This window comes from Symphalangus syndactylus, chromosome 19 (genome assembly GCF_028878055.3).
Source record: "Symphalangus syndactylus isolate Jambi chromosome 19, NHGRI_mSymSyn1-v2.1_pri, whole genome shotgun sequence".
NCBI lineage: Eukaryota > Metazoa > Chordata > Mammalia > Primates > Hylobatidae > Symphalangus > Symphalangus syndactylus.
In genome coordinates this window covers 9,961,609-9,987,716 of record NC_072434.2, presented here as the reverse complement: position 1 = coordinate 9,987,716, position 26,108 = coordinate 9,961,609, and the positions used below count along the sequence as shown (strand labels likewise).

Genomic DNA, 26,108 nt, shown 5'->3' with positions numbered 1-26,108 from the left:
TTTTTTTTGCACACAAAACAATAAACATTTTCTAAAAATACGTACAAACAAAAAGTTGCAGATCAAACATATTAGGAAGGTTGCACATGGGAAGACGGGGAATAGAAATGGGGGGTGGGAATTAAAGAAAATAAATGAGAGAGGGACTTCGTATGGATCAATGATAATAACTCAATCCTCTATTTGACAAAGAAGAAGGAGAAGAAAGAGGAAGAAAAAGAAAGTGGGATAAAGGAACAGAAAGGGAGGAAAATAGAAAAAATTAGAGTATGACTCTAGGGTAGACCTGTTTTGTTGTCGCTGGGTTGGTTGGTTGGTTTGTCTGTTGTATTTTTCATATGTTTCGCCATGTTGGCCAGGCTGGTCTCGAACTCCTAACCTGAAGTGATCAACCCGCCTCGGCCTCCCAGAGTGCTGGGACTACAGGCGTGAGCCACCACGTCCAGCCCCCACATTGCTTCTGGCCTCTGTGGTAGACCTCCCAGACGGGGCGGTCGGGCAGAGGTGCTCCCCACATGCCAAACGGGGCGGCCGGGCAGAGGCGCTCCTCACTTCCCAGACGGGGCGGCCGGGCAGAGACGCTCCTCACTTCCTAGACGGGGCGGCCGGGCAGAGACGCTCCTCACTTCCCAGACGGGGCAGCCGGGCAGAGGCGCTCCTCACTTCTTCCCAGATGGGGCGGCCGGGCAGAGGTGCTCCTCACTTCTTCCCAGACGGGGCGGCCGGGCAGAGGCGCTCCTCACTTCCCAGACGGGGCGGCCGGGCAGAGATGCTCCTCACTTCCCAGACGATGGGCGGCTGGGCAGAGGCGCTCCTCACTTCTTCCCAGACGGGGCGGCCGGGCAGAGGCGCTCCTCACTTCCCAGACGATGGGCGGCCAGGCAGAGACGCTCCTCACTTCTTCCCAGACGGGGCAGCTGGGCAGAGGCGCTCCTCACTTCTTCCCAGACGGGGCGGCCGGGCAGAGGCGCTCCTCACTTCCTCCCAGACGGGGCGGCCGGGCAGAGGCGCTCCTCACTTCTTCCCAGACGGGGCAGCTGGGCAGAGGCGCTCCTCACTTCTTCCCAGATGGGGCGGCCGGGCAGAGGCGCTCCTCACTTCCTCCCAGACGGGGCGGCCGGGCAGAGGCGCTCCTCACTTCTTCCCAGATGGGGCGGCCGGGCAGAGATGCGCCTTACTACCCAGACGATGGGCGGCCGGGCAGAGGTGCTCCTCACTTCCCAGACGGGGCAGCCGGGCAGAGACGCTCCTCACTTCTTCCCAGACGGGGTGGCCGGGCAGAGACGCTCCTCACTTCTTCCCCAAGCGAGAGTTTCTTTCCACCTATAGTGTGTCTTTTATAATAAATCAAAACTCAGCCGGACGCAGTGGCTCACGCCTGTAATCCTAGCACTTTGGGAGGCCAAGGTGGGAGGATCACATGAGCTCCGAAGTACCAGCCTGGGCAACATAATGAGACCTCGTCTCTCTCTCTCTCTTTTTTTTTTTTTAAAAGAAAAATAACTAAATAATGGCATCCAAACTCAAGTCCCCTGGCTTCTCCATAGCTCCCAATTGCCCAGTCTGGCAAAGGAAGCCAGTGGCCTGGAGCCTGAAACTTTCTTCCATTTTGAAAATGTTCCCTGGCTCTGTGATTGCTCAGTTAGGTGAACTTTCTGCTCTCCTAAACTCCAGCTCCAGCCAGAGATGGATCTAAGTTGGTATTTCCTCAGCTGTGATGTCTCATAATAGAAAATGTGCTATTTATCGAAACCCTACCATGTGCTGGCCGGTGCGCTAGGCAGGTGCTATGAAAAGGGAAAGGAGGCATTTGGGGGATCAGTGATACTGGGAAGGGTAGGGTCTGGGTCTGTGCTGAGAAACTCACAGCTACTGAATGTCTTTATTCCTTGTTATAGGCCCTGGGCAGTAAAGAGTGGTGGTTTCCATCTTACTCAGTTAAGGAAGAGCCCAGAGTTGCTCAGCTAGCGATGGCAAAGCTGAAGTTAGTTACCCCTGGCCTGGCCTTCCACGCCACGCCTCCTGCCAGGCGTACGTGGTCTCTGCTCGGCCTTTCTCTGGTTATGGTAAATCTCAGCTGGCGTGGAGGACAGCCTCAGCCATGCTGGTGGAGTGTGTGTGTTCCACTAAGAGCCGCTCCGGGTCCCGCGCATCCTCGCTTCCTCATGGTGTGGGTGGGGATGGTGGTCTCCCAGGCTCGAGAATGTGTTTATCTGTGCTTGCCTTCTCAGCAGCTACCCTGCGTAGGCCAACTCATCTCAGCAGAGGACAGCTGAGGGGCTTTTTACAAGTCCCCGGGTTGTTTCCACTGGTGAGGCACCTGTCTATTCTCTGACAGCATCCACAAACTCAACCCTCAGCCTTGCACCAGCAGTGTTCCTTGTCTAGCAGAACATTCTGGGGTCTGGCTCCAGTGATCCCGCTGGACTGTGCTCTGTTCCTCCTCTGCCTGTGGCTGCCCTTTCACCGCGTGCTCCCCATGCGGTCTTCGCAGGAACTGGACCTTCTGCCAGAGTTATCTGTTCTTCCACACTCCAGCCTGCTGTGTCCTTTTCCCACCATCACCTGCAACTCCCTACTCAGCCTCACCTGGCTTCTCTTCCCTGGGGAGACCCTTCCCTCCTGCTGCATGCAGCTAGCCCTGTGCTACCCCTGTGCCCAGAAGATGCCCTGGTGCTTGGAGGAGAGCCCCCTCCCCACCCCCATCCCCCCAAGAGCTCTTTAATTCAGGAAGTTGAGGCATTGTTGTCATGTTCTGGAAGGACACTAGGTGACTGGTTCCAGGCCACTGTTGTCTCATGGAGGCATCATTCCCAGCTCCCTTTTCAGCATGGTAAACAGCTTCGCCACCTGTTCGCATTGCCAAAGACTCCAGGTCGAAGCCTGCCCTGCTGTCCTCATCTTCCAGTCGTTTGGTTCCAACATGCCCGACCCAAGTGCTCCCCAGTTGTGTTCAGAACTCGTCATGGCTCCCTTGTCCTACACAGGCTCAGGAGTGCCCCCTTTACCACATCTTGGTTCGAGTTTCCCCTTGTCTGAAACTTGGCAAGTGCCACCTTCTCCGATCTCCTGTCCTCTGTCTCCGTGCTACCCATCATTCATTCTGCAAATACATGGAGGCACTGCTGTGTGGAGCAGCGCCGTCTGGTAGAAATGTACTGAGGGCTGTGCAGGTTATTTCAGAGCTCCTGGTAGCCACATAACAAAGTAAAAAGAAATAGGCGAAATTAGTTTCAATAATATAGTTTAATTATGACCGAATATATCCAAACTAGCACTGTAGGATGTCATCAGTGTAAAAATTATTAATGACATCTTTTATATTTTTCCCCCAAACTGTCTTTGCAATCTGGTACATATTTTATGCTTATGGTGTGTCTCTGTTTGAACCACCCGCATTTCAAGTACTTGGTAGCTGCTTGTGGCGAGGGCTTCCATGCAGGACCATGTGGGTGTAAAGATTTCAGAACATGAGATTTGTAGCATGGAGGAACTGCTTAATGCAGTTTCTTGACTGCTGTTTATGGGCATTGTGGCCTTGGGTGGGTGACTTCCCCCTCCGAGCTTATGTGCACCTCATAGAGTTGTTGTCAGGATTGAATGGGATGAGTGCAAGGAAGGGCTCAGCACGGAACCCAGCGCATAGTAAGGGGAAATGTGGGTGATTGTTTACATTGAAGTAATGAGCCAGAGGCTGGCTTGGTGCCAGGGCCTGCCCCCTGCCCCCTGCCCCCTGGGCTGACTGTCTAGGTGGGGTCGATAACAAACTGCCTAAACAAGAGCAGTGAGGCATCAGAAGTGTCAGAAGGGATCATCTAGCACAGGGACTGGGTAGCAGGAGCGCCGAGAAGGAGGGAGAGGTAGTCAGGAGAGGCTGCATAACAGAGGCGCCCCCACCCCAAGCTCACCTCTGCTCTCTTGGCCTCCAGAGCTTTCTGTGGCAGCAGCAGCACCCCATGGCTCCCATGAGCTCACCCTTTGTGCTGTGTAATTAGCGCAGTGTGCCTGGCTCTTGTCTCTAATTGTGTTGTACAGCATGTACTTTATTATATCAGGATATAATACCACTAGCCTGGCAGTTATCTTGTTCACTAATTGTTTCACGTGTCTGTCTCGTCTGCCCCGCTAGATCACCTGCTTCTCCTAAGCAGCAGGCGCCATCTTTTGTGTCTTTTGTCTCCCCCAGTGGGGCCTAGCACTGCCAGGGCATGGCTGGGTGTCAGGAGCCTGGCATCAGGGCCTGGGTTCGAGTCCTGCATTGACCGCACTGACTTGGTCTGCAGCTGCTAGCAAGTCATGCTCCCTCCTGTTATAAATGAGCAGGTGGTTTCTGAGCCCCCATGCAGCCCTAACATCCTCTAATGTGGTGGAGATTCCTCCACCGGGTGATATCATGTCAGTGTTCTCAAAGCGGTGAGTTGCTATTCCTTTGCTCAACAAGAGTTTATTGAGTGCCCACTAAGTGTCAGTTACTGGGGAGGCCATGATGGATAAGACAGGTGGTATTTCTGCCCTCAGGGTGCTTAAAAGCTAGAGAAAGAAACAAATATTAAAGGAATAAACACATCAACATTATGCTAAGACGAGACCAACCTGGCCAACATGATGAAACTCCATCGCTACTAAAAAATACAAAATTAGCCAGGTGTGGTGGTGGGCACCTGTAATCCTAGCTACTTGGGAGGCTGAGGCAGGAGAATCACTTGAACCCGGGAGATGGAAGTTGTAGTGATCACGCCACTGCACTCCAGCCTGGGTGACAGAGTAAAACTCCGTCTCAGAGAAAAAAAAAAAAAAAATTATACTAAGAGTTGTGAGCTACATTCATTGAGCAGATATTAGAATACATTTCGCACAGCCTTGCCTGCACTAACTAAGCACTGGGGGCAGAGGGTGGGTGCCACAGTGAGGAAGAGAGGTTGTCCTGTTCCTGGCCTGCTTACAGGCTGGAGGGGAAGACACACAAACAGACACAGAATGAAGGTGTCCTCGCGCACATGGGGCGGTGGTCTGAGTGGGAGTGGCAGGCACCAGGCTGGAAAGAATGGGGGTGCCCCCCCCCCCCCCACCCAGCCGCCCTCTGGAGCTGTAGGAGAATCCAGAGAGGAGTGCATAGTTCGTGCCTCCGTCTTCCTCTTTCCCAGGGATTGGTGCCATAGGGCTGGGGTGTTTGTGTTCCTCCTGCCTTTGCACACATAATTTGGGGGAGGCTTGGGTAGGATTCTAAACCGAAACCAGATGAAGGCGGAGCCTGTGGGTGCCTGGGAGCAGGGGTGGCCCTGGGAGCGTGTGGCTGGGTCACCCTTTGTAATTATACCACTGTGGTGAAGGCCCCGGAACCTGGGGTGGTGGTGGTGGCGGTGGCGGACGGGCAGGCGGGTGGGGGATGCCTGGCTTCCCATCTGCTCAGCCTCGCTTGGCTCTGAATGGATTAGTTCTGTTTGGGTTGGAGCTTACTGTTATGTGTGTTTTTCATCCCCCTTCCCGTTTGTTCTTCTCTCCCTGGCCTGAGCGCCTCTTCAGGGTTATGCGCCTTAGGAGCAGCGAGGGTCCCCGCGTGGGAGGGAGAGTTGTGAAGTGGCCATTATCCAAACAAGAAAGGGAGTAATTGGAGTTTGCATTCTTCTGGGCCTCTATGGAAACAGGGATGTGGCTGGGCGTGGGTGGGGGGTGTTGAGACCTCACGAAAGTGGGGCACAGTCTGCAGAAACTCAGGGTACAGTGCAGTCTGGATGAGTGAGCACCACCTGGTACAGTGTTCCTCTAAGGTTAGCTTGTGCTGCTGAACCAAAGTTGGCATGCTGCTGCTGCTGGTCTTCAACACCACTTTATTGTTGATGAGATCCTGAATGGGCATTAATTCCTTCCTGCCAAATGGTCCAGGTGAGGCTTCTGTTGCAGAAAACTGTTGGCAGAGAATTAATACCATGGGCATTGTCGTGTGGTAAAAGATGAGATGCAGGTCTTCTCCTAACCTTGCCAAGTGACCTCTCTGAGCCCCAGTTTTCCCAAGCAAGGGGGGATGTTGATTCCTGTCCTGCAGGGTTGTTGAAGGGGGAAATAGATAAGCTGTCTAGGAGACCCAGTGCCACCTGTCAGATGTGGGAAGCATCCAGGAGATCCTAAGAGTGCCCATCTCTTAAATGCCACACCAGGGGCACAGAGCATTTGGGATGTTGGGAATGCCAATGTGGACATCAGTGGATTTCCTGATGGGGTTCAGGGAACTTCTTCAAGGTAAAGCAGATTTGTGGGAAAACAACTTTTTGCTTTGCCCTTCTCTCTGAAATAAAAAAAAATGGGGTCCATTGCTGTTTTTGGAGTTCTTTATCTACTGGGAGCCCATCCATGGAATGGACATTTTGGAGACAGAGTAGGTGAAGGCAGAGAAAGCAGCTATGATCTTGGCCCTCTCAGAGTCTACGTTCTAGCTTGAGAATCAAAATTTCACACGTGGAACAATTAGAGAAAAATAACAGATGGTGTCTGATCAGATGTCACCTCTCTGTGAAGCTGTCCCAGACTGCCCCACCCTCCGGCAGAAATAATCCTTCCTGTCTTTGGGATCCCGGAGCTGAGTACAGGCCTGTGCAGTACTCTGTGTTGTACTGGTTTGTCATTGGCCATTTGTGTCATTAATGTGTGCAACAGCAAATGTTGACCGAGTGTGTCTCCATGTGCCAGGTACCATTCTTGGTCGCTCTGCACATCCTCCCCAAGCACCTGCCCTGGGCCCCTGAGCTGAACTGACATGATGATACTCTCCACTCTCTGGGCTTCCAGGCCCAAGCATGCATCTCGTTTCTGCTGGCCTCCTGAGACCCCGGGCCAGCTCTTCCTGTGCTGCCTCTAGAACTCCCTAAGGGCCCTCTTGCTTGGATATTTGGTTCTCAGTGGCCCTCTCCTGGGTTTGATCTTGCTGTAGGGCTGTTGAGTTGGAGAGGGCCTTTGAGGGCTTTTGGAGTCAGTGAAGACTCTGGCCAGCCACGAGTCTTCGCTCCCTTATCCTCTCTCGGCCTTAATTTTCTTGTCTTTAAATAGCTAGGATTGGATGGTATCACTGATTATTGAGTTCTGGTATTGGTGACTGAGAAGGAATACTGTGATAGGAGCATTCCAGTGTCTGGGAAGAGTCTGTACAAATGCATAGAAGCTTAAAAAGACATGCAGTATTCAGCGAAGGAGGAATTATGTGGGTGGAGCTGGGAATGAGGGTTGGTTCAGGCCAGGTCCTGAAGGCCTTGGCTGAGCTGGTGTGTGGCAAGGAGCAGAACATCCTCAGGTTGTGAGCCTGTAGTGTGAGCGATCTGGGTTTGATCTGTTTGGAGAAAGAAGTAGATTAAGGCCAATAAACTAATGAGGTCCCTGATGTAGTGGTCCAGGCCTCATGTCCATGTCTAGATGGCAGATGGAGAAGGCAGGCACTGGGGTAGTTGTGTGGAACCTGAGAAAGTGGGCCGGCCTGCTGAGAGCTGGCATGATTTGGGGGATTGCCCATAGCCCCTTTGACTCGCAGACATTTTCCTAATAATTTGGTGCCCTGTGCCCACGAGGGTGGGCTTGGGGGTGATTGTGAATAGCCTGGATGTGTGTAATGCATTAAAAAAAAAAAAAAAAAAGCCACCTCTATCCAAATTATCCAAAGATTGACAGCTTGGTGGAGTAAGAGGGACCCTGGCCAGGTTCTGGGCATGTCTGTCTTCTGCTTTGGGCCTTAGTTTCCCCTTTAATGAAAATGGCAGTGGGTAGGGGAACATCGGACCAGTGCCTGAGGTGCGCTAGCATGCCCCCGTGACTGCCGCCTTTGTCTCCAGGAGTTTGAGGACCAAGCATGCAGGGCAGGGTGGCTCCATTCTTGGCAAGTGGAGCGGAAAATACCAGTGTCTTGCAGCAAGTCCCGGAGGGTGTGGGATGGGTGTGTGTGTGTACTTGGCTAGGCGTGCCCTCTTAACATCTCCCTTGGACAGGGCATCTGTGCTAGCCTGGCCTGCAACCTGCACAGAGTCCTGTCTCTTCTAAAATATTGTCTTCCCTATTAAATATTAATAACAACCAAGCACGAACCCTCAGTGGGACTGAACCCCCCAGCACACCCTGGGTGGCTGTTGCTTGTGAGTGTTTGTATCTCCATGCCTATCCTCAGCTCAGCGTGGCACCTTGAACAGAGCTCGTGTGTGTGTGTGCGTGTGTGTGTGTGTGTGTTTTGTTTTTGTTACTTTGGAGCCTCTGCAGAATTTCTCACCACTGCCAAGTTATTTCCTTGGGATATATTTAGATAAAGCGAGATGATGGAGAAGTGGGCGACGCGTATTTGCTCAGGGCTGTTTGCACACGCTGACCATGGTGTTTTTGAAGCTGACGTCCAGGAGCTGGATCGGAGAAGAGCCGCAGTGTAGCTCCTTGTGGAGGTGGAAGGGGTCAGGGAGAGAGTGAGTGGCAGGACAAGTCCTCTCTTCCAAAGATGGAAAGCAGGTGTTTGGGCCCCACACCACACCCCTCTGCTGCCTCCTTCCCATCTGAATGAAGTAGAGCTCTAAAGCTACAAAAAGAAGTTTGAGAGGTAATTGTGAGTCCCACACTCTGCCCAGAAGGGCAGCTTTCTCCTGGAGCCAGGTGGCCTCTGGCACTGCACACTGGTAAGATAGGAAATCAGATTACTCTGTGGTTTGTATTTACTGAAAATCCTGGGACAGCACTGGCTCCCCAGAGTGGTGGGAGTAGGCAGGTCTGGTACCACACCCTTGCTGGGACTGCTTCTCTGAACTTCCTTCCTGTGCTGCCCCCTTGTCAGTGTGCTCCTCTTCGTGAGTCTGGGTTCGTGCCTTCCGTGTGACTGTAAGGCGTGGTAGTGCAGAGAGGGGTCCGAGCTAGGCCTCCCCAGACCTAATCAGCTTACAGTGGGGCAGGGCAGTGCTCTTCTGTGATTCAATTCAGAGCCTCGGTCTGCTTGATGGAGGCAGCTTTAATGAGATTAGAAAGCTTAACCAAGAGGCCAATTAAATCGGGGCCCATACCTGTTTGGGCGGCTGTTGAAGCCCTGACCTGCACCCGGAGGCTTCCTGCAGGCCTCCTAGGAGACTGGTTGGGGAGCATGAGGGGGCAGAAGAGGCCTGCCCATCTGGCCCAGCCATCCCCAGAACCTGGGATCTGTTTCCGCTGCTGGGGTCAGGGTAGAGACGGAACCGAGGAGGGATCTGATGGAACATCTGGTCCAGGAGCTCCCAGAAGCTGGATCCCTGCCCCCTCAGGAAGACAGGCAGCTTAGTTGTTGCAAAGCTCGCTACATGATTTTGATGTGCAACCAGGCTTGGAAACCAGGAAGTGAATCCATTCCCTTTGTTTTATGGGTACAGGGAAGGGCCTTTTGGGGGCAGCCAGCCAGGCCTGACTCCTCACCCAGTGCTCTTGTGTGGCGTCTTTGTTCCCAGCTCCTTTGATTGTCCAAGGTGATGGGGATGGTGGTCTTGCGCTTCTGTTCTCAGACAGTTTTTTGTTTGTTTTTTGAGGCAAAGTCTCACTGTCTCCCAGGCTGCAGTGCAATGGCACCATCTCAGCTCACTGCAACCTCCGCCTCCCAAGTTCAAGCAATTCTCCTGCCTCAGCTTCCCAAGGAGCTGGGATTACAGGCACGCACCACCACGCCTGGCTAATCTTTGTATTTTTAGTAGAGAGGGGGTTTCACCATGTTGGCCAGGCTGGTCTCGAACTCCTGACCTCAAGTGATCCGCCCGCCTTGGCCTCCCAAAGTGCCAGGATTACAGGCGTGAGCCACCACGCCTAGCTTTGAGACAGTTTTTACGTCTGTTTCTTCATTTGTGCTTCATGCCACTGTTGTGAGGTAGGCCAGGCAGGGAATGGTGACTTCTCTTTTTACAGATAGGCAAATTCAGGTGGGACTCCTGTCCCAAATTGGTACCAGACCCAAAGGGCCTGATTCAGGGTTAAGGTCTTTCCCTTCTGTGACTTAAATCTTCCTTCTGGTTCCCACTGGAGGTGCTGGTGGGTGGTATGTGATGTCTGGATCCAGCCAGGAAGAAAACCCCAGCATCCATTAACTGTGACCTTGTGCAAGACACTTAACTGTTCGTGTCACCAGCAAGATAGGTTGGATATAAAATAAAGGAGTGGATTCACTCACCTCAGGAGATTGTTGGGAGGATTAAGTAGTGAGATCAGCCTCCTTTGGTGCCTACATAGAGTCTCAGGATGTGGGGGCTTATTATTGTTCCTGGGACAGAGAGCCAGGAGGCTTTGGGGGCAGGGATGGCAGGGCTCTGGGAGTCTGGTCTGCCGGAGAGTGGTACCCAGCTGGTCCCCAGGGGACAGGCCAACCTTGGGGGAAAACAGGTAGAGAGGGTTTAGAATGAATACCCATTTGGTAAGTATTTCTGGAGCACCTGATGGATGCGTGCCAGGCACTGTTCCAGGGGATGTAGCAGAAACTTGACCCTCACAAATTGTGTGACGCAGGCAGTGCTTATTATCCTCGTTTTCTAGATGACACAGCCAAGGCACAGACATCTGGGGAAAACCAGATTCCAGACCTTTGCCACCCTTGACGCTGATGTATGGACCAGAGGCCACATCTGTCCAGCCTGGCTGTGGGACTCCTTCCTGTGCTATAGTCGTAGATTCAAAGTTACCGAAGGCCCAAATTTAAATTAATAATTCCTGTCTTGGCCAGAAAGGACCATGGCAGTGGCCTTAAATGGAATTAGACAAAAATAGAAGAAAGACAGACTGCCTTAGGCCAGATTTGCAGCAAAGTGGGGACCTGCAAAGAATGGTCCTGCTATCTCTGACTTGCAAGTTCCAGGCTAGGAACAGAACCAGCATTCACATTCAGATCTCTCCAGAGGTTTTCATGTTTGTTTCTTCCAACAGTTGTTTGAGGAGAGAGACATGAAAACCTTTGGGAGTTAAGGCTGCTTTTTGCACCTTTTGACATTTGGGCTTACCAAAATCTGGTCTGTTCCTTAAAGTTACATCTTTATAAAGCAGACAAATAAGGAAGAAGGGAGAAATGTCCCAGAAGAACCAGGCCTAGCTTTGTCCAAAAAGCTCCTTTGCAGTCTCCAGTCATTTGATGTTTATTGATAGTAGACATTATAAATATTTGGATTCCACTTTTTTGGAACCAACAGTCCTGCAGGGAGATAACCTTTGTCTATATAATAAGACCAGGTAGAAAATGCTGGAAGAGTCAAGGTAGAGTCTCATGTGGGATTGGAGGGTGAATAAATCATCCTGCCTTGTGTCCAGGGTGGCCTAAGGGATATGTTAGAATGGCAGAAACTAGCAGGCAGGTGGGCATTCCAGATGGAGGGGAGGAGGGCATGTGCAAAGGCTGGGGACCAGCTAGTGTCCCCTGTGGCTGAAGCTTAGAGTACGAGAAAAGGGGGAGGTTGGAATGGGAGGCAGAGAAGAAAGGCTGAGACGAGGTCACAGCCCTTTCATTATCTCCTTGTTTTTTTAAAATCTCTTGTCAACGCTTAGATTGTCCTGTATTACAGGGTGCAGCTCAAGTCAGAGGTGAATTGCCTGCCTCTCTGAATTGGTCTGGGAGCCTAAGAGCTGGAACTCCTGCCCTAAATCCAGTGCTCTGTCTGCTTGGTTAGGAGACCATTGGTATTGCGTGCTCCATGGGATGCCTCATGAAAGGGACACAGGTGGAAACTGGTAACTTCTAGTATTGAGTTCCAGCTCATGAACCTACTTGGGACTTTAGTACCCACTTGGACTAGGAAGCAGGGACATTTGAGCTGGGCATTGCTGGATAGCTGGGAGTTTTCTAGGTAGATACATGGACTGGGATGGAGGGATTGGGGAGGGACCTGAGACTCGATCTGTTAGGGGCTGGAGCCATTCCCAGGACATGATCAGCACAGGGGTGGGGCAGAGCAGGGATGCGGCTGGGGGGTCCTGGTGGGCTGCAGGGATCCTGGTCCCTCCGCTGTCCCCTTCTCTCTACACCTCTCAAGTTTCATCTCATGTCAAGTGAGGGACTGAGGAAGGGACGGGAAGGGGAGGCTGGGGGTGATGCATTCTTCCTGCATGAGCTCAGGGCTTGCTCTGTGGTTTGTCTCTGATTGCAAAAACCATGTCTGCTATAAATCTGTGGCTTGGAGGGTCTAGCTGTAAGGGAGAGTCCCTAGTTTGGTGGAGGAGCCTCTGCTTGTGGGATGCATTTTCAGGGAAGTGGAGGAAGGTATCGCAGGGTAGTACCCTACACCCTGCTGTTCTCAGCTTGTGTCCAAGCCCCTTTTTCCTCTGCTGTCCTTGGGCCGCACAAGTGGTGGGCAGCCGAAGCCTATGGGAAAGTGGCTCCCTGTGCCAGTGGAGCAGACAGTCATCTTCAGAGAGGCCAGGGAATCCAACCTGTCTGAGAAGAAATAGCAGGCTTCATCTTGGAGATGGAAGGGAGGCTGGCCGAGAGGACTGGAAGAGGCCGCTAGGTCTCAGTAACCCACAGAGGCCACTGGAACCTCTTCCTGTACCCAGCCCACTGGGCTGGCCTTGTCTTCTTCCACCGTGGGAATGAGAACAGGGCCCCAGCTCTGTGAGGCCACCCCACTCCCTCTCATTGCTTTTGTCCTTCCTTAGAGCTACAAATGCTTTCCCCAGACACTAGCTGAAGCTGTCTTTCCCTTTGTCTTGGGAGGGGGTGATACAAGGATGATTTCCATTTTAATGACCAGTGGCTCTGGGAGGTGTGGCCTGCCCAAGTCGTTTGCCAGGGCTTTACAGGCAGAGGGAACAGCGGGCAGAGGGAACAGCATGTGGCAGGGTGTGTGTTTTGCTTGTTGTTATTTGGAGGGGAGGGGCTAGTTGTTAGGATGTAGCCAAATGGTCAGTTAATGGAAGGTGACGGAGATAGCTAGTCTTAGAGTTTGACCTTTTAGATTTGGTGACTACTCTTGAAAAGCAGGATTTCTTTTTTTCTTTTTTTTTTCTTTTTTTTTTTTTTTTTGAGATGGGGTCTCACTCTGTCACCCCAGCTGAAGTGCAGTGGTGTGATCTTGGCTCACTGCAACCTCCGCCTCCCGGGTTCGAGGGATTCTCCCACTTCAGCCTCCCGAGTAGCTGGGATGACAGGCACCTACCACCACACCTGGCTAATTTTTTTGTATTTTTAGTAGAGATGGGGCTTCACCATGTTGGTCAAGCTGGTCTCATACTCCTGACCTCAGGTAATCCACCTGCCTCAGCCTCCCAGAGTGCTGGGATTACAGGCGAGAGCCACCATGCCCGGCCGAAAAGCAGGATTTCTGCAAGAATTTTATTTATCCAAAAAATATTTACTGAGCCAGCATCTTCCCTGTGCTGTGCACACCATCCCTGCCACCATCCCTGGAAGATAGCTGGCTAATTTAATAAGGAATTAACAGTCAGGTGTGAGAAACACTGTGCTGAGAAACACGTAAAGGACAAAAGGTATCACCCAGGCCTGAGTAGAAAGGAGAAGAGTGTTGCAGAGAGAGGAACCTGCCTGTGCAGAGGGTGGTTGCTGTATTCATCAAGTAAATATGTGTGAAAGAAAGGCCTTCGTAAGCTGGTACTAGGTACTAAATATGTGTAAGTAATAATAGGTTATTCTTCTCTGAATGGGACCCCAATAAATGTTTTGTAAAGACCTTCCTTTGTGTTTTCAATACCATATCGATGGGTGGCATGAGTAGGGGTGGACCACCTCTATGAGAAGTCCCGTGTTTGTTTCAGAAGCTGAGTTTGGGTCAGAATTCTCAGTAGATGAACTCCCATGTCCCTTCAGAAGCCTCTGACCAGCCCGCATGCCTCCGATCCTCCTAGGCCCCACCCCCTTAGCAGATCTCTCACCGGGATCCTAAGCGATGTGTGTGTTCTTGGGTGCTCTGGCCCTCTTCTTGGTGGGTGCAAACAAGAAAGCCCTGCTGTGTGCACCTGGTAGATACCCAACAAATAATCTGTAGTGAGCTCCGAAGTGGCAGCCCTGCCTTGCCCTTTAGCTTTGTGACTCCTACCAGACTTTAGCAGGCCACACACTGGGGTCGCAGGCTGGGGCTGTGTCTTGGTCAGAACCAGGTGGGTGCCTGAACCACCTCTTCGTCCCCTCTGTTACTTTTGGAGCAAACCATCCAGTCACCATCCTCCAAGAGTCTCCTCTGAAAGCGTGTCAGGCTCTGTTCTAGAAGGCCGCTTGGCAGGCTGGGGACGTGATGCCTCGTGGAGGGGCTGATAACTGTGATGCTAGAATTTGAGATATCTAAAATGGCTGTATTTGGTTCCTAGGGGTATCTGGTACCAGAGATATTACCGTTCCTGCCCCAGAGACAGCCACGTGTACATACACACACGTGTGCACATGCACATGGAATCCATGACCTGGTGAATTCTCCTGTTGGAGGCATCGGCATTCCCTTGCTTTGGCACCACTCCCTCTCGTTTGTTCAGAGCCCTGAGGGCTGGGATTGGGGTGGGATGAGGGTCACTGCTGTCTGGTCTGAGTGCGACAAACCTTCCTGCACCTGCACCCTGGAGTCTGGGGTTTGAAGGGCAGCAGGGGACCTCAGGGGGCTTGTGCAGGGCCTCACTCACAACACAGGAGTGTTCTTGGGGGAACTGACATGAGGCTTCACAGTGGCCAGGGCAGCGGGGGCCGTAGAGGACATGGCCTGGACTCTCATCCCTTTGTATAGCTTCGGGGCTTACCCACCCTGTCATTTGTACGTGAGGCATCTGGGGCTCTGAGAAGGGAAGGGGTTGCTTTGCTTTTGGTTACCTAGCTAGTTTCTGTCAGGGTTTTCGCTAAGGCCAAGCTATAGTCCTCTCTTGTGTCAGTCTGAAGAATTTGGTAGAGGGAAAGAATTGTGGATGTTGAAGTCAGGTAGACCTGGGTTTGAATCCCAGGACTGCCATTTCCTGGCCTGCCATGCAGCTCTCAGAGCTTCAGTGTTCTGCTCTGTGATCCAGGGAAGATAATGCGGGTCTACCCCCTAGGACTGTGGAGAGGATCAGAGATAAGTACATGACAGGCCAAGCATTAGGAGGCACCTGTGAATGCACCAACTGTTGCATTCTTCCCACTCCCTTAGGCTGTGCAGGGGAGGAAGAGCGAGGGCCTAGCTGGAGCTTGTCACCTCCAGGGGAGTAGAGTCTTGGCTGAGGGGTCTGTCCTTGGCTTCCTAGAACACTGGAGGGCCCAGCTGCAGGCCCAGCCATTGCTACTCAGCGCCTACCTGGTGGGTAAGGGGGTCAGTGTGGGCCTCTCTCCCTTCCTTCTCAGCTGCATCTAGCAGGTGCCCGAGAGCAGCCTTCCAGGGGCTCCAGACAAGGTTCCCCATTGGCAGCACTGGTGCCTGAGCAGGATGCAGGCTGGCACCTGGATTTCAGGCAGGAGAACCATCTATGCTATTCCTTGCCTGACAGCTGGGCGTGGAGGGCTGCCTGAATGGACAGCAGCAGACACTCTAAGTGCCCAGCGCCTCGTAGTGTTGTTGGGTCCAATTTCCTTTGCTTTGTGACCTACATCATTCTTTATTTGCTAAACCCTCTGAGCAGGCAGCAGTAATAAATCAATTAATGACTCCGATGAATCGTTTAATGGCTGACAAAATAACACTAAAGCCAACAGCTTGCATCTCTCCAGCAGTACCAAAGGACGCTGGTTGACTCAGGGTGGGGGACGAAACAGAGACTGTTAGCTAATGAGCGCAATTAGTGTGTGCTTTAAAGGCTTAGATGGCATCTGCTCAGCGCCGAGCCCGTGTGGCAACTGTGCACTGGGATGGCCGTGCAGACCACGGTGGTCCGCTGCTCACTGCCTTCCTCCCGGCCCAAGGAGCTCAAGGACTCCCGGCTGTTCGTTTACACAGAAGAGACGGTGTTGGGTTTGAATTACGCGCCCCTTCCCTGGCACTGGGGGAGCCGGGTGAACTTGTCAGACTGTGTACGTTTTGTCCTGTCACAGCAGAGGAGGAGGTGAGGGAAAGTGACTTGGTCCGCACTAAATTTGATGCCCACTGAGGAGAGTGTGGGCTCCCATCCTTGAAAGATGTTCTGAGGGCCCTGCCTTTAATGATTTATTTTAAACTTAAAAAAATAAAAAAGTTTCTAGAAGCGGGTGGTTTTCTGTTCTCTGCACACCTCGGTCCTGGCAGGATTAAGTTGTCATTGGAACTGAGCGTGTGCGCGGGTCCACGCCAGGGAATTTTCCACTTTGCAGAAGCAACTGCCAGTGTTCTTGTTAAGGAGCTGTCACTGGCCTACTATGACATGTTTGTGGTTGTAAGTAGCTCCTTTAAGACAGTGGGAAATGTGTGTGTGTGCGTGTGTGTGTGTTTTGCTAATGGTGTAAACTAGGGCCTGAAGCTCATTTCTCTTTAAGAAGAAAATCAACGTTGTACAAATACCGAGCTGTTGATCCACTCCGCAGTGTTCATCTAGGGGGGACCTCTAGCCCTTAATCTTCCTTGTCTTGCATGCACATGCCTGGGACCTGCGCCCTGTGCCGTGTGGCCCAGCTGGGAGGCATCTGCCTGTAGAGGAGGGTGCACTGGCTGGGATCCACTCTCTCACCAGGTACTAATTATTAAATACACGGGGGCTCCACCTCTTACCGAACAGTGACCTTTGATCCAGTCCCCAGAAGAAGCCGGGTGCTTCCTGGGATGAATGGGCAGGGCCTGGCAGTATGGTGGCTTCAGACTTCCCAGCCCAGGGAATTCACTTCCTCCTAAGGTGGCCACTAAGAAGAGAGAGGCCCCTTCTCAGAAGACCGGCTTTTCTGTCCATCAGAAGACCTAGTCTTTCCACAGCTTTCAGCCCCTTTGTGTCTCCCCATCCCCAGCCTGCTGTGGTTAGGGAATCTTAGGATGTCAGCACGTGGTCCTCTACCTGGAACTGTGTCTCTGGCTCTGGGCTGCCGGTTGCTGAACCCTTACCTTTGCCGAGTCTGGCTGGGCACCTTACCTAAGGGTCATGTTTAAGTTCCCTATGCCTCCCACAGAGGGTAGGGGGCTCCCTTCCTTAGCAAATGATGAGGGGCGCAGAAGGTAAAGTGAGGTGCTTGAGGACTTGGCCCCTGGTGAATGGAAGGACTGGGCCCTGACCTGTTTCCAGGTGACCACTTTAAGTGTCGATTCTGAAACTTGGATCAGAGAAGGCTGAGGTGTGGCCAAGAGCTGGGGCTGTGGTTTTAGCAGATCTGGGCTGGACTTCTGGTTCTGCCCATTTCCAGCTGTGTGACCTTGGAAAAGTCCCTTTACTCCTCAGAGCCTCTGTGTTCTGGTAGTGACTGTGGATTGTTGGGAGGATGGAGGGAGAGAGACTGGATGAGCCACACCATGAGCTGGGTCACAAGGGACCGCCTGGGGACAGTGAGCCTTCTCTGACTAGGTGGCTGGCTCCTCTCCTGTGGGGGAGCCCCCCTATCCTGGAGGAGGGAAAGTGAACAAGCCCCACGCCCACCCCCTACCCTGGAGATGGTGCCAGGGGCGGGTGGCGTCCTAGAGGGATTTGCTCTCTAAGGAGAGGCTGTCAGGAGGCCCTGTGCCCAGGGAGGGTTAAAATGACAGCGTAATCTCTCACCCCTGTATCACCTCCTGCATCCTCGAGTCCTGCCGTCCTTTAAGGCCCCGGCTCAAGTACCATCTCTTCCACAAAGCCTCCCTGATCCCCCTAATCCCCGCTCACAGCGCCTGCCCAGAGCACCTTCCCTGTCCCTCAGTTCTCTGTCACCACAACTCCTTGCATCCTCCTGACCTGCAGGGCAGACCTGCAACCTGTCATCTGCTCTGGTGAGCACAGCGCAGTCTGGGTGGCCCCAGAAGCGAGTGTTTGCTGATGCATCCAATGTGTAAAAAGCACTTGCAACCCCCTACCTTGTTTCTCCTCCTCCCAGGGTAGTTTGCCAGTTAGATCTAACAGACTCTTCGGTGGGATCTTGCATTCCTTGACTCACATGTGCGTGCGCACACACACACACACACACACACACACACACACCCCTTGGTGAATGCCAGCTCATTGAAGTATTTGTCAGAAAGAGCAGAGCTAGAAGGTCAGCCTACTTGGGGAAGCACAAAACATATAGACAGTCTCAAACACGGGAATGGATTGTGCTTCTCTCATGTGTTTAATGAAGTGCCGGCTCTTTCTTTTCATAAGAGTCAAAGCACACAGAACTCTTCCTGGGAACTACAGGGATGGGTGGGACGTTACTGTGTTTTTTTTGTTTGTTTGTTTGTTTGTTTGTTTTTTGAGACAGAGTCTAGCTCTGTCACCCAGGCTGGAGTGCAGTGGCACGATCTCGGCTCACTGCAAGCTCCTCCTTCCCAGTTCACGCCAGTCTCCTGCCTCAGCCTCCTGAGTAGCTGGGACTACAGGCACCTGCCACCACACCCAGCTAATTTTTTTTGGTATTTTTAGTAGAGACATGGTTTCACGTGTTAGCCAGGATGGTCGTGATCTCCTGACCTTGTGATCTGCCCACCTTGGCCTCCCAGAGTGGACCGTGGTTTTGTTTTTTGAACCCAAGATAAAAGGTGGAGGCACAGAGGGAATAACGTTAGAGCCACTTAGCTGCCTGACCTTGAGATAGTACACTTCTCTGTGCCTCAATTTCCTTACCAGGAAAACAGAAATGACATCTTCCCAGCGATGCTGGGGAATAAATACTACCCCCACCCCCCCACCCCTGCTTATGTACGGGATCACAATGAAAAGGCAGTCGCTTCTCCAGCCCTTCTTGCATTCCAGGATCATACCCAGGTGGCAGACATGTGCTGGGACTTAGTAAAATAAGCTCAGGTATCAGGACCACCCTCATTTGGGTCTGATGGCCTGGCCCTGACAGGTTGAGGCTTTTGTCGTCTATACGTGGCCCTTTTCAGGTCACTTGCTGAAGAGCTCCTTGGACATCCACAGTGTCACTGGAGCAGCAGGACCTCAGCTGCCTTGTGTGGAGCCCAGGGCCCAGGACAGGAAGGCCTGATCAGATCACACAGTAGGTGGTTTGCAGCCAGAGCTGGAATCCTGATCCTGGGACCTTCAGTGCAAGACTCTTTTGTCTTAATAATCCCCAGGCCCAGGCGGTGGTGGGTCCTATGGCAATCCTTTTTTAATATGGTTTGTGCCATGTCTCCACTGGGAGCAACCCCAAATTATCACAGCCTGCCCCCTCCTGAGGCAGCCAAGAAGCTTTTTGTAGCTCGGGACGTCTACTGTTGGACCCAGGGCCGCCCATTGGTGCTGGGAGGCACATTCATCCCTCCTCCCACGCGATGGCCCCCTGACTATTTGAAGGCAGGGATCTTGTGTCACTCCTGTGTGTCATCCAAACCTATTTTTAACGTCAGCTGGTTCTGCCTCTTCACGTAGCAACAGCTCTGTTTTCTCTAAGCTGCACAATTAGAGCCCCTGTTCTTCAAAACTGATTCTGTTCTGTAGTCTGCATATGAAACCAGGAGTCCTCTTCCTGTCCCCTTCCCTTCTTTGAACCCCAGTTCTGCCCGTCTTGGCCTTTCCATCTGGGTGATGACATGCCCCCCGTCGCTTCCATTCCTGATTTGTATCTTTAGTTTGTTGATGCTGCTGAAATTCCCTCTGGGAAACCTGGCCCCAGAGGGACCCGGGTTACTCCATAGTTTGCACAGAAGTCCCTGTCTTGCTGAAACCAGTGCCAGCATCCCTCCCTCCCTCCTTCCCCAGGCCACCAGACAGGCGTCACTTAGAGGCTTCCTGTCTCACTTGCCCTCTGTATGTAGTCATCACAGGAGTGCCCCAAGCTCCCCTAAGTGACCTCCATTTCCCAGCTTTGAGCACATGGCTCCACCCTCAGCACACACCTCCCACCCCCTGGTGTTTTGGGCCCTGGGCCATGCAGCCTGTGTTGAGTTTCAGTCAAGGAAGTCGTCTGCACATGCGGTTCTGCATGTGGCCCCCAAGCTGCTGCACGCCAAGGCCTGAGTATTAGGGCGGGGCAAGGAGGGGAGGGGATTTGCAGAACAAAGTACCATTTTGCAGCCTTGTAAATCAGTCAGGAGGGGTTGGCCGACCTGGCAGGAGTCCCACATTTCCCTCTGAGCATTTGTTTTTATTCAGTTTTCCAGGAGCTTCATGTGCCTAGAACTAATTTTAAAGAGAGGGTTGGAGCGGGGGTCTCAGGCTAGTTTGTGAGCGAGGATAGCTGGGGTTCTTGAAATGAGGCCAGAAGGTAGTATCTTGCAGGGAATGCCCCTGGACCATTGCTTCTTGAAGGAAAAGCATGAACACTGTTGCCTACTCTGAGATACTTCTCTCTCAGGGTGGGATGAGAGGCCTCTTGCTTCTGGAGTTTGGGGTACTCTGGTGGTATTGGGATTTGTTGAGCGAACATGAGTGTGCCTGGCACAGGGTGAGGTGGGGCAGTAGATGTCCCCCCGCTCCGCCATTGCCCAGAGCAGAAAGTTCCATTCCTTAGCCTGGTTTCCAAGGCGCTTTCTCTTGGAAGCACCTCTCTGAGGCCCCCAGGTTTGAACCCTGCTTCTCCAGCCTGGAGGTTAGAGGGGGAATATCCATCTCCTAGAGTGGGACTGGTGCTGAGGTTTTCAGGTGTCCTTACGGAGGGGAATTGTCGTGGATCTCCGGTTGCAGTGGCATGTGTCTGTCCCATTGGAGCATGGATGGGGCGGAGGCAGGGGCAGTCCCTGAGCCCCATGGCTGTGTACCCATCCTGGGATCATCAAGAAACCCTACTCTTTAGAGAGGGAGCTGCGGGATGAGTCCTCCTCGCAAGTCTCCCTGGCTGTGAACGGCACACTTCGGGCAGTGCTCTGAGAAAGCGCCTCGGGCTTTTCAAGTTGACTGTAGGTTTAGAGGAGGCAGCTGGCTGGAACGGGCCTGTTTAAGGTCTGTTTGCTGTTTAGAACAGAATTTTAAATTAGCTTTATTTGTTGTTTTTGTTGTTGTTTTTTAAAGTGCAAGTTACCAAACTGCATGGGTGGTTTGAGTCGGCTTTCTTGAGTCCAAAAAGTGGATAAGCATTGGTGAGGAAGGCCTGGGCGGTTAGAACCCAAATGTCAGCCACTGTTATCTGTGGGCTCAGATAACAGGTCTCTGGGTAGTGTTTAATCTTTGATCACAAAATGGCCTATAATGAACAGAGAAGAGTTAAAACCCAGGTGCCCTGGAAAGAGGGTTGCTGTCCTGTTCATGGAAGAGCTGCTGTTTCTAGTCCCAGCTCCCCTTGGCGTGTAGCCTTAGCTGGGGAGAGCAGCTTGGAGAAGAGCCTTAGTGGTCATCTCCTCTAATGCCATCATTGGATACATGGGGAAACTGAGTCCCAGAACGACAAAGGGGCCTGTCCATGGGCTCCCAGCTAGGAGATCTCTAGCGTCTGAATCCAATGTTCTTTTCTCTCTTCTTCCATGGGGGACTTCTAGCCCGTGCACCCACCGCAGCCCTGGCATGCTGTAGGCCTCAGTGAATAACGGGGGTTTTCAGGGGTTTTGGTTTTGTGTTGTTAGAGAAAACTCACGAGACGCTTTGCTGAGTGTCTTAATGGAGCTCCAGCTCAAAGTTGGAAACCGCAGAGGGAGGCCGATTCCTAGCAGTCTGGAAAGGCCTGGCTCTAGACGGTCAGCTTTGAGCAGGTCTCTGAATAATAAACGTAGTAAGCATGATCGGGCCACTGCACTCCAGCCTGGGGACCAGGTCTCTAATTATAATAATAATAATTTTTAAGTTTTTTTTTTTTATAAAGTATAACTTACCCATATTCTAGATCCTGCTAATACACCTGCTGTATGCCTTGCGTTGTGCTGGGTCTCAGAGACGGGAGAAACAGCCCCTGCTGCTGTTGAGCTGCAGGAGGGTTGGTGCAGGGATTCAACGTAATGTTCATGGATGTGGTTGGGGGGAGGGTACCTTGGTTTAGATTTTGTGAGCAAGTTATTTCTGAGCCTTTCCCAACCTCTTAACTCTTTTGTTGCCCTGTACCACTGGTTGCTGCTTTTCGTTTTCTTCTTCACACTTTTCTGCCCTTTTTAACGTTTTTTGTTATGAGCACATGTTTGCTTCATAATCAAAGAAGAACAGCAATAACTATCAAAATTCAAGGCACAAATTTAAGCACTGCAGGACGACTTAGTTTTGCTGCTTGAGAAGCTTTAAATGATCAAGGCGTCTCCTCAGCTTCCTGCCCCTCAGTCACTGCTAACATGGTCCTGGTTTTTTGTCCTCCTTCATTGGAGAACAGCAAAACTCCGTCTTCCACCCCACATTTCAGAGAACTACACCGTGCCTTTGCTAGAACCATGGTGACCCTGGCCATTGCTTTCAAAGAACCGCGGACCATCCACTACCTGCAGTTCCTAGAACCACTGACTCACTCCTGATCTCACAGGAAAACGACGTCTTAGAGGGAAGGAGCCTCATAAATAAGGCAACAGAGTACTCGTAGGTTCAAGTTTTCATTTAATTTTTTTTTTAGGCCAGACACGATGGTTCACACTTGTAATGCCAGCACTTTTGGGGGCTGAGGTGGCAGGATTGCTTGAGGGCAGGAGTTCAAGACCAGCCTGGGCAACATAGTAAGACCTAATCTCTACAAAAAATTTTAAAAATTAGCTGGGTATGGTGGTGTGCACATGTGTTCCCAGCTACCTGAGAGGCTGAGGCAGGAGGATCCCTTGAGCCTAGGAGTTTGGGGCCGTAGTAAGCCATGATTGGGCCACTGCACTCCAGCCTGGGGACCAGGTCTCTAATTATAATAATAATTTTTAATTTTTTTAAAAAAAGTTATAACTTACCCTTAGTCTAGATCCTCCATATATAAAAAATCAAATACCCAAATAGCAAAGGACATTAATGATTTGCCATAAAATTAGATCTACAAGTGGCCAATGCAAACCATTTCAAAAGGTAATGACCTAAGAGGTAACTCAGAATACCAAATACCAAAGGGATACTAACTGCCAGATTAGCAGACACTGAGATTTAATGCCTGTTATTTCATTGGTTAATAGGCTGGGTGTGGTGGCTCATGCCTGTAATTCCAGCACTTTGGGAAGCTGAGATGGGAGGATCACATGAAACCAGCATGGGCAACATAGTGAGACCCTGTCTCTAAAAACAAACAAACAAACAAACTGGTTAAATAATGGTACATAAGAAGAATGAAATTGTTAAATGTAACACCAGTCTCTGAAAGAACCTGAAGAAAATGTAGATGGGTGTTTACCTTACCCCATTTTTTAAAAAAGTTTTTTGCTCTTGCTGCTGAGGAGTAATTATTGGCTGTTAATCACAAAAAGTTGCCATTTTCACAGAACCACTGACCACAGAGAAACAGTAATGCAGCTAATGGATAAGCTGGCGATTCCCTCACAAGGCCCCATCTCAGATAGTGCCAGGCAGGGGAGAGGCAGGGGCAAGGCAGGGGCCTGTGACCTCAGATCTGGGGGATGGGGAGAGCTACAATCCGGATTTTTGGAGATGCTTGAAACTTGTACACATTACAGGATGTCTGGCAGGATAGCTCTTGCAGAGAGGGCTGTTTTTCTGTAGACAGAATCATTTTGAAAAGTAACATGCAGCTTGCCCATTCTCTTCACCTGGGGTCTGCTCAACACCCACTGTATGCCCTGTACTTCTTCGTTTCTAGATTCACAGAGCTGTCCCAGCTTACAAAACACAGCTCATTCTGTCAGTTTATCCCCCACAACCCTGGTGAGGAGGTGGGACAACAGCTATCTCATTTTTTTTTTTTTTTTTTTTTTTGAGACGGAGTCTTGCTCTGTCACCCAGGCTGGAGTGCAGTGGCGCAATCTCGGCTCACTGCAAGCTCCGCCTCCCGGGTTCACGCCATTCTCCTGCCTCAGCCTCTCCGAGTAGCTGGGACTACAGGCGCCTGCCACCACGCCCGGCTAATTTTTTTGTATTTTTTTTTCAGTAGAGACGGGGTTTCACCGTGGTCTTGATCTCCTGACCTCGTGATCCACCCGCCTCGGCCTCCCAAAGTGCTGGGATTACAAGCGTGAGCCACCGCGCCCGGCCTCTCATTTTTTACAGGAAGCAAATTCAGAAAGTCCGAGTGGCTTGTCCACAGTCATCACACTTACTAGTAGAGGTGACAGTGCTGAAAACCAGGTGCATTTGTTCCCAGGTTTGTTTGTTCATTTTGTTGCCTGCAGTGTATTAGTGGGATTTGCACATTACGTCCTTTCCTTTCATCAAAATTGGAAGTTAGAGGTTCTGGTTCTTTTTTTTTTTTTATGAGATGGGGAATTTTGCTTTTGTCATCCAGGCTGGAGTGCAGTGGCGCAATCTTGGCTCACTGCAACCTCTGCCTCCTGAGTTCAAGCGAATTCTCTTGCCTCAGCCTCCCGAGTAGCTGGGATTGTAGGCGCCCACCACCACATCCAGCTAATTTTTGTATTTTTAGTTGAGACGGGGTTTTGCCATTTTGGCCAGGCTGGTCTCAAACTCCTGACCTCAGGTGATCCACCCACCTTGGCTTCCCAAAGTGTTGGGGTTACAGGCGTGAGCCACCACTCTCAGCCTCTGGTTCCTATTTTACCACCAATGAAAGGAAAGAAAGTGACTTCTTTAAGGTGGTGATGGGAGGCTGTTTCTAAGAGGAAAAGAGGTGTTCTGTTTCCTGATCCCAAGGAGCTCATTCCTCTTCCAGAGAATCAGAACCCTGGGAGATGATTGATGACCAAGTTTCACTTTCTCAGTCACGGTGGGGTTTGGGGACCACCAAGGTTGGGGGTGGGCTTCCTGTAGAAGGAGCCCCTGAAGGCCTAGAATCAGTGGGAAGGAGCAGGGCCCAGTTTCAGGTAGGACTGTCAGACCTGTGGCTTCCTCAGGGCTGGGGCCCAGATGTCTCAGCCTCACCCCTGCCTGTGTGAGCACGGGGCCAGGCACAGACCACCTGAATAGGTTGCACACAGAATCCTTTGGAAGGAGGCCAGGCTGGGGAGAGCAATGTCTGCTCACCCCTGGGAGGCATTTGTTGAGGCAGATATACCAGGCAAATGCCAGAACAGCAGCGTTTAAAGACAAAAGGAATGACGGTCCCCCCACTTCGCAAGGCCCCTGTCTCTCATGAGACACCTAGGACCCTGCAGGGCCAAGAATATGCTCTGCCCTCCGTCACCCGCTCCAGCAGTGTTTCCCAGTTGGTCTGCTCATTTATTCATTGAGTCATGGATATTTATTGATCTTTTGCTCTATATGACATGCCAGCCACTTGCAGAGGGCACAGAAATTTATAAATCACTCGCCTGTCAAGAGCTTCTCAGAGTAGCTGGGCAGACACGGCCCTGGGCCATATAATGCTGGGAGCAGCACATTGGCCATGCACCCCGCTCTGCACTGCAGGAAGTACCTTTGGCACTTTGTCTCAGGCTGTCCTTGCAACCTCCCTGAATGGTGGACATTGCCCCCCCCATTTTATTATTATTATTATTATTAGAGATAGGGCTGAACCTTTTGGGCTCAAGTGATCCTCCGACCTCAACCTCCCGAGTAGGTGGAACTACAGGCGTATGCCACCGCGCCCAGCTAATTTTTTATTTTTTGTAGAGACGGGGTCTCCCAATGTTGCCCGCGCTGGTCTCGAACTCCTGGGCTCAAGCGATTCTCCAGCCTCAACCTCCCAAAGTGCTGGGATTTTAGGTGTGAGCCACCACACATTTTAGAGATGAGGAAAAAGAGCCTCGGAATTCGTTGCTTGCTCAGTGGGGGCCGCACCTGGGAATTGAGTCCAGGTCTGAGTGTATAAGCCCTACTTGTGTCCTGTCAGTGGGAACATGACACTTCCCTGGGATGCTAGGAGGGCTTTAAGTAGAAAGTGGCCTGTGAGGAAAGTCCATGGGGAATGTGGACGGACAGGGAGAGCCAAGTCCAGGGGTCAGAACTCTGTGTCTCTGGTTGTGGGTTTGGCCACTAACCCTCTGCCTTGTTGTCTCCACAGAGTGCAGCAGCTGCCCCGAGCCCCGTGCTTGGCAACATTCCCCCCAATGATGGGATGCCAGGAGGCCCCATCCCGCCAGGTTTCTTTCAGGTACGTGCGGGGCCTGTGGGTCTTGTGCTCCACCTTGTATTCCAGGCCGAGGCCCTGGGCAGGTGGGAGGGCGGGAGAGAAG

At 51.7% G+C, this 26,108-nt stretch overlaps 1 protein-coding gene across 37 annotated transcripts in view; it reads left to right on the top strand.

The window, feature by feature from the left end:
- SSBP3 (single stranded DNA binding protein 3) overlaps positions 1-26,108 on the top strand; it is a 181,222-nt gene that overhangs the window by 101,182 nt on the left and 53,932 nt on the right. For 30 of the 37 annotated variants that reach the window (XM_063613180.1, XM_055234836.2, XM_063613177.1 and 27 more), the window contains one exon: positions 25,937-26,026. The exons of 5 other annotated variants lie outside the window; for them this stretch is intronic. In XM_063613180.1, the coding sequence (XP_063469250.1) occupies positions 25,991-26,026 (36 nt within the window). In that variant the 5' untranslated portion in view covers positions 25,937-25,990. Of the gene's footprint in view, positions 1-22,249; positions 22,414-25,936; positions 26,027-26,108 lie in introns of those variants that run through there. 2 more of the 37 variants (XM_063613176.1, XM_063613179.1) reach the window with 2 other exon arrangements.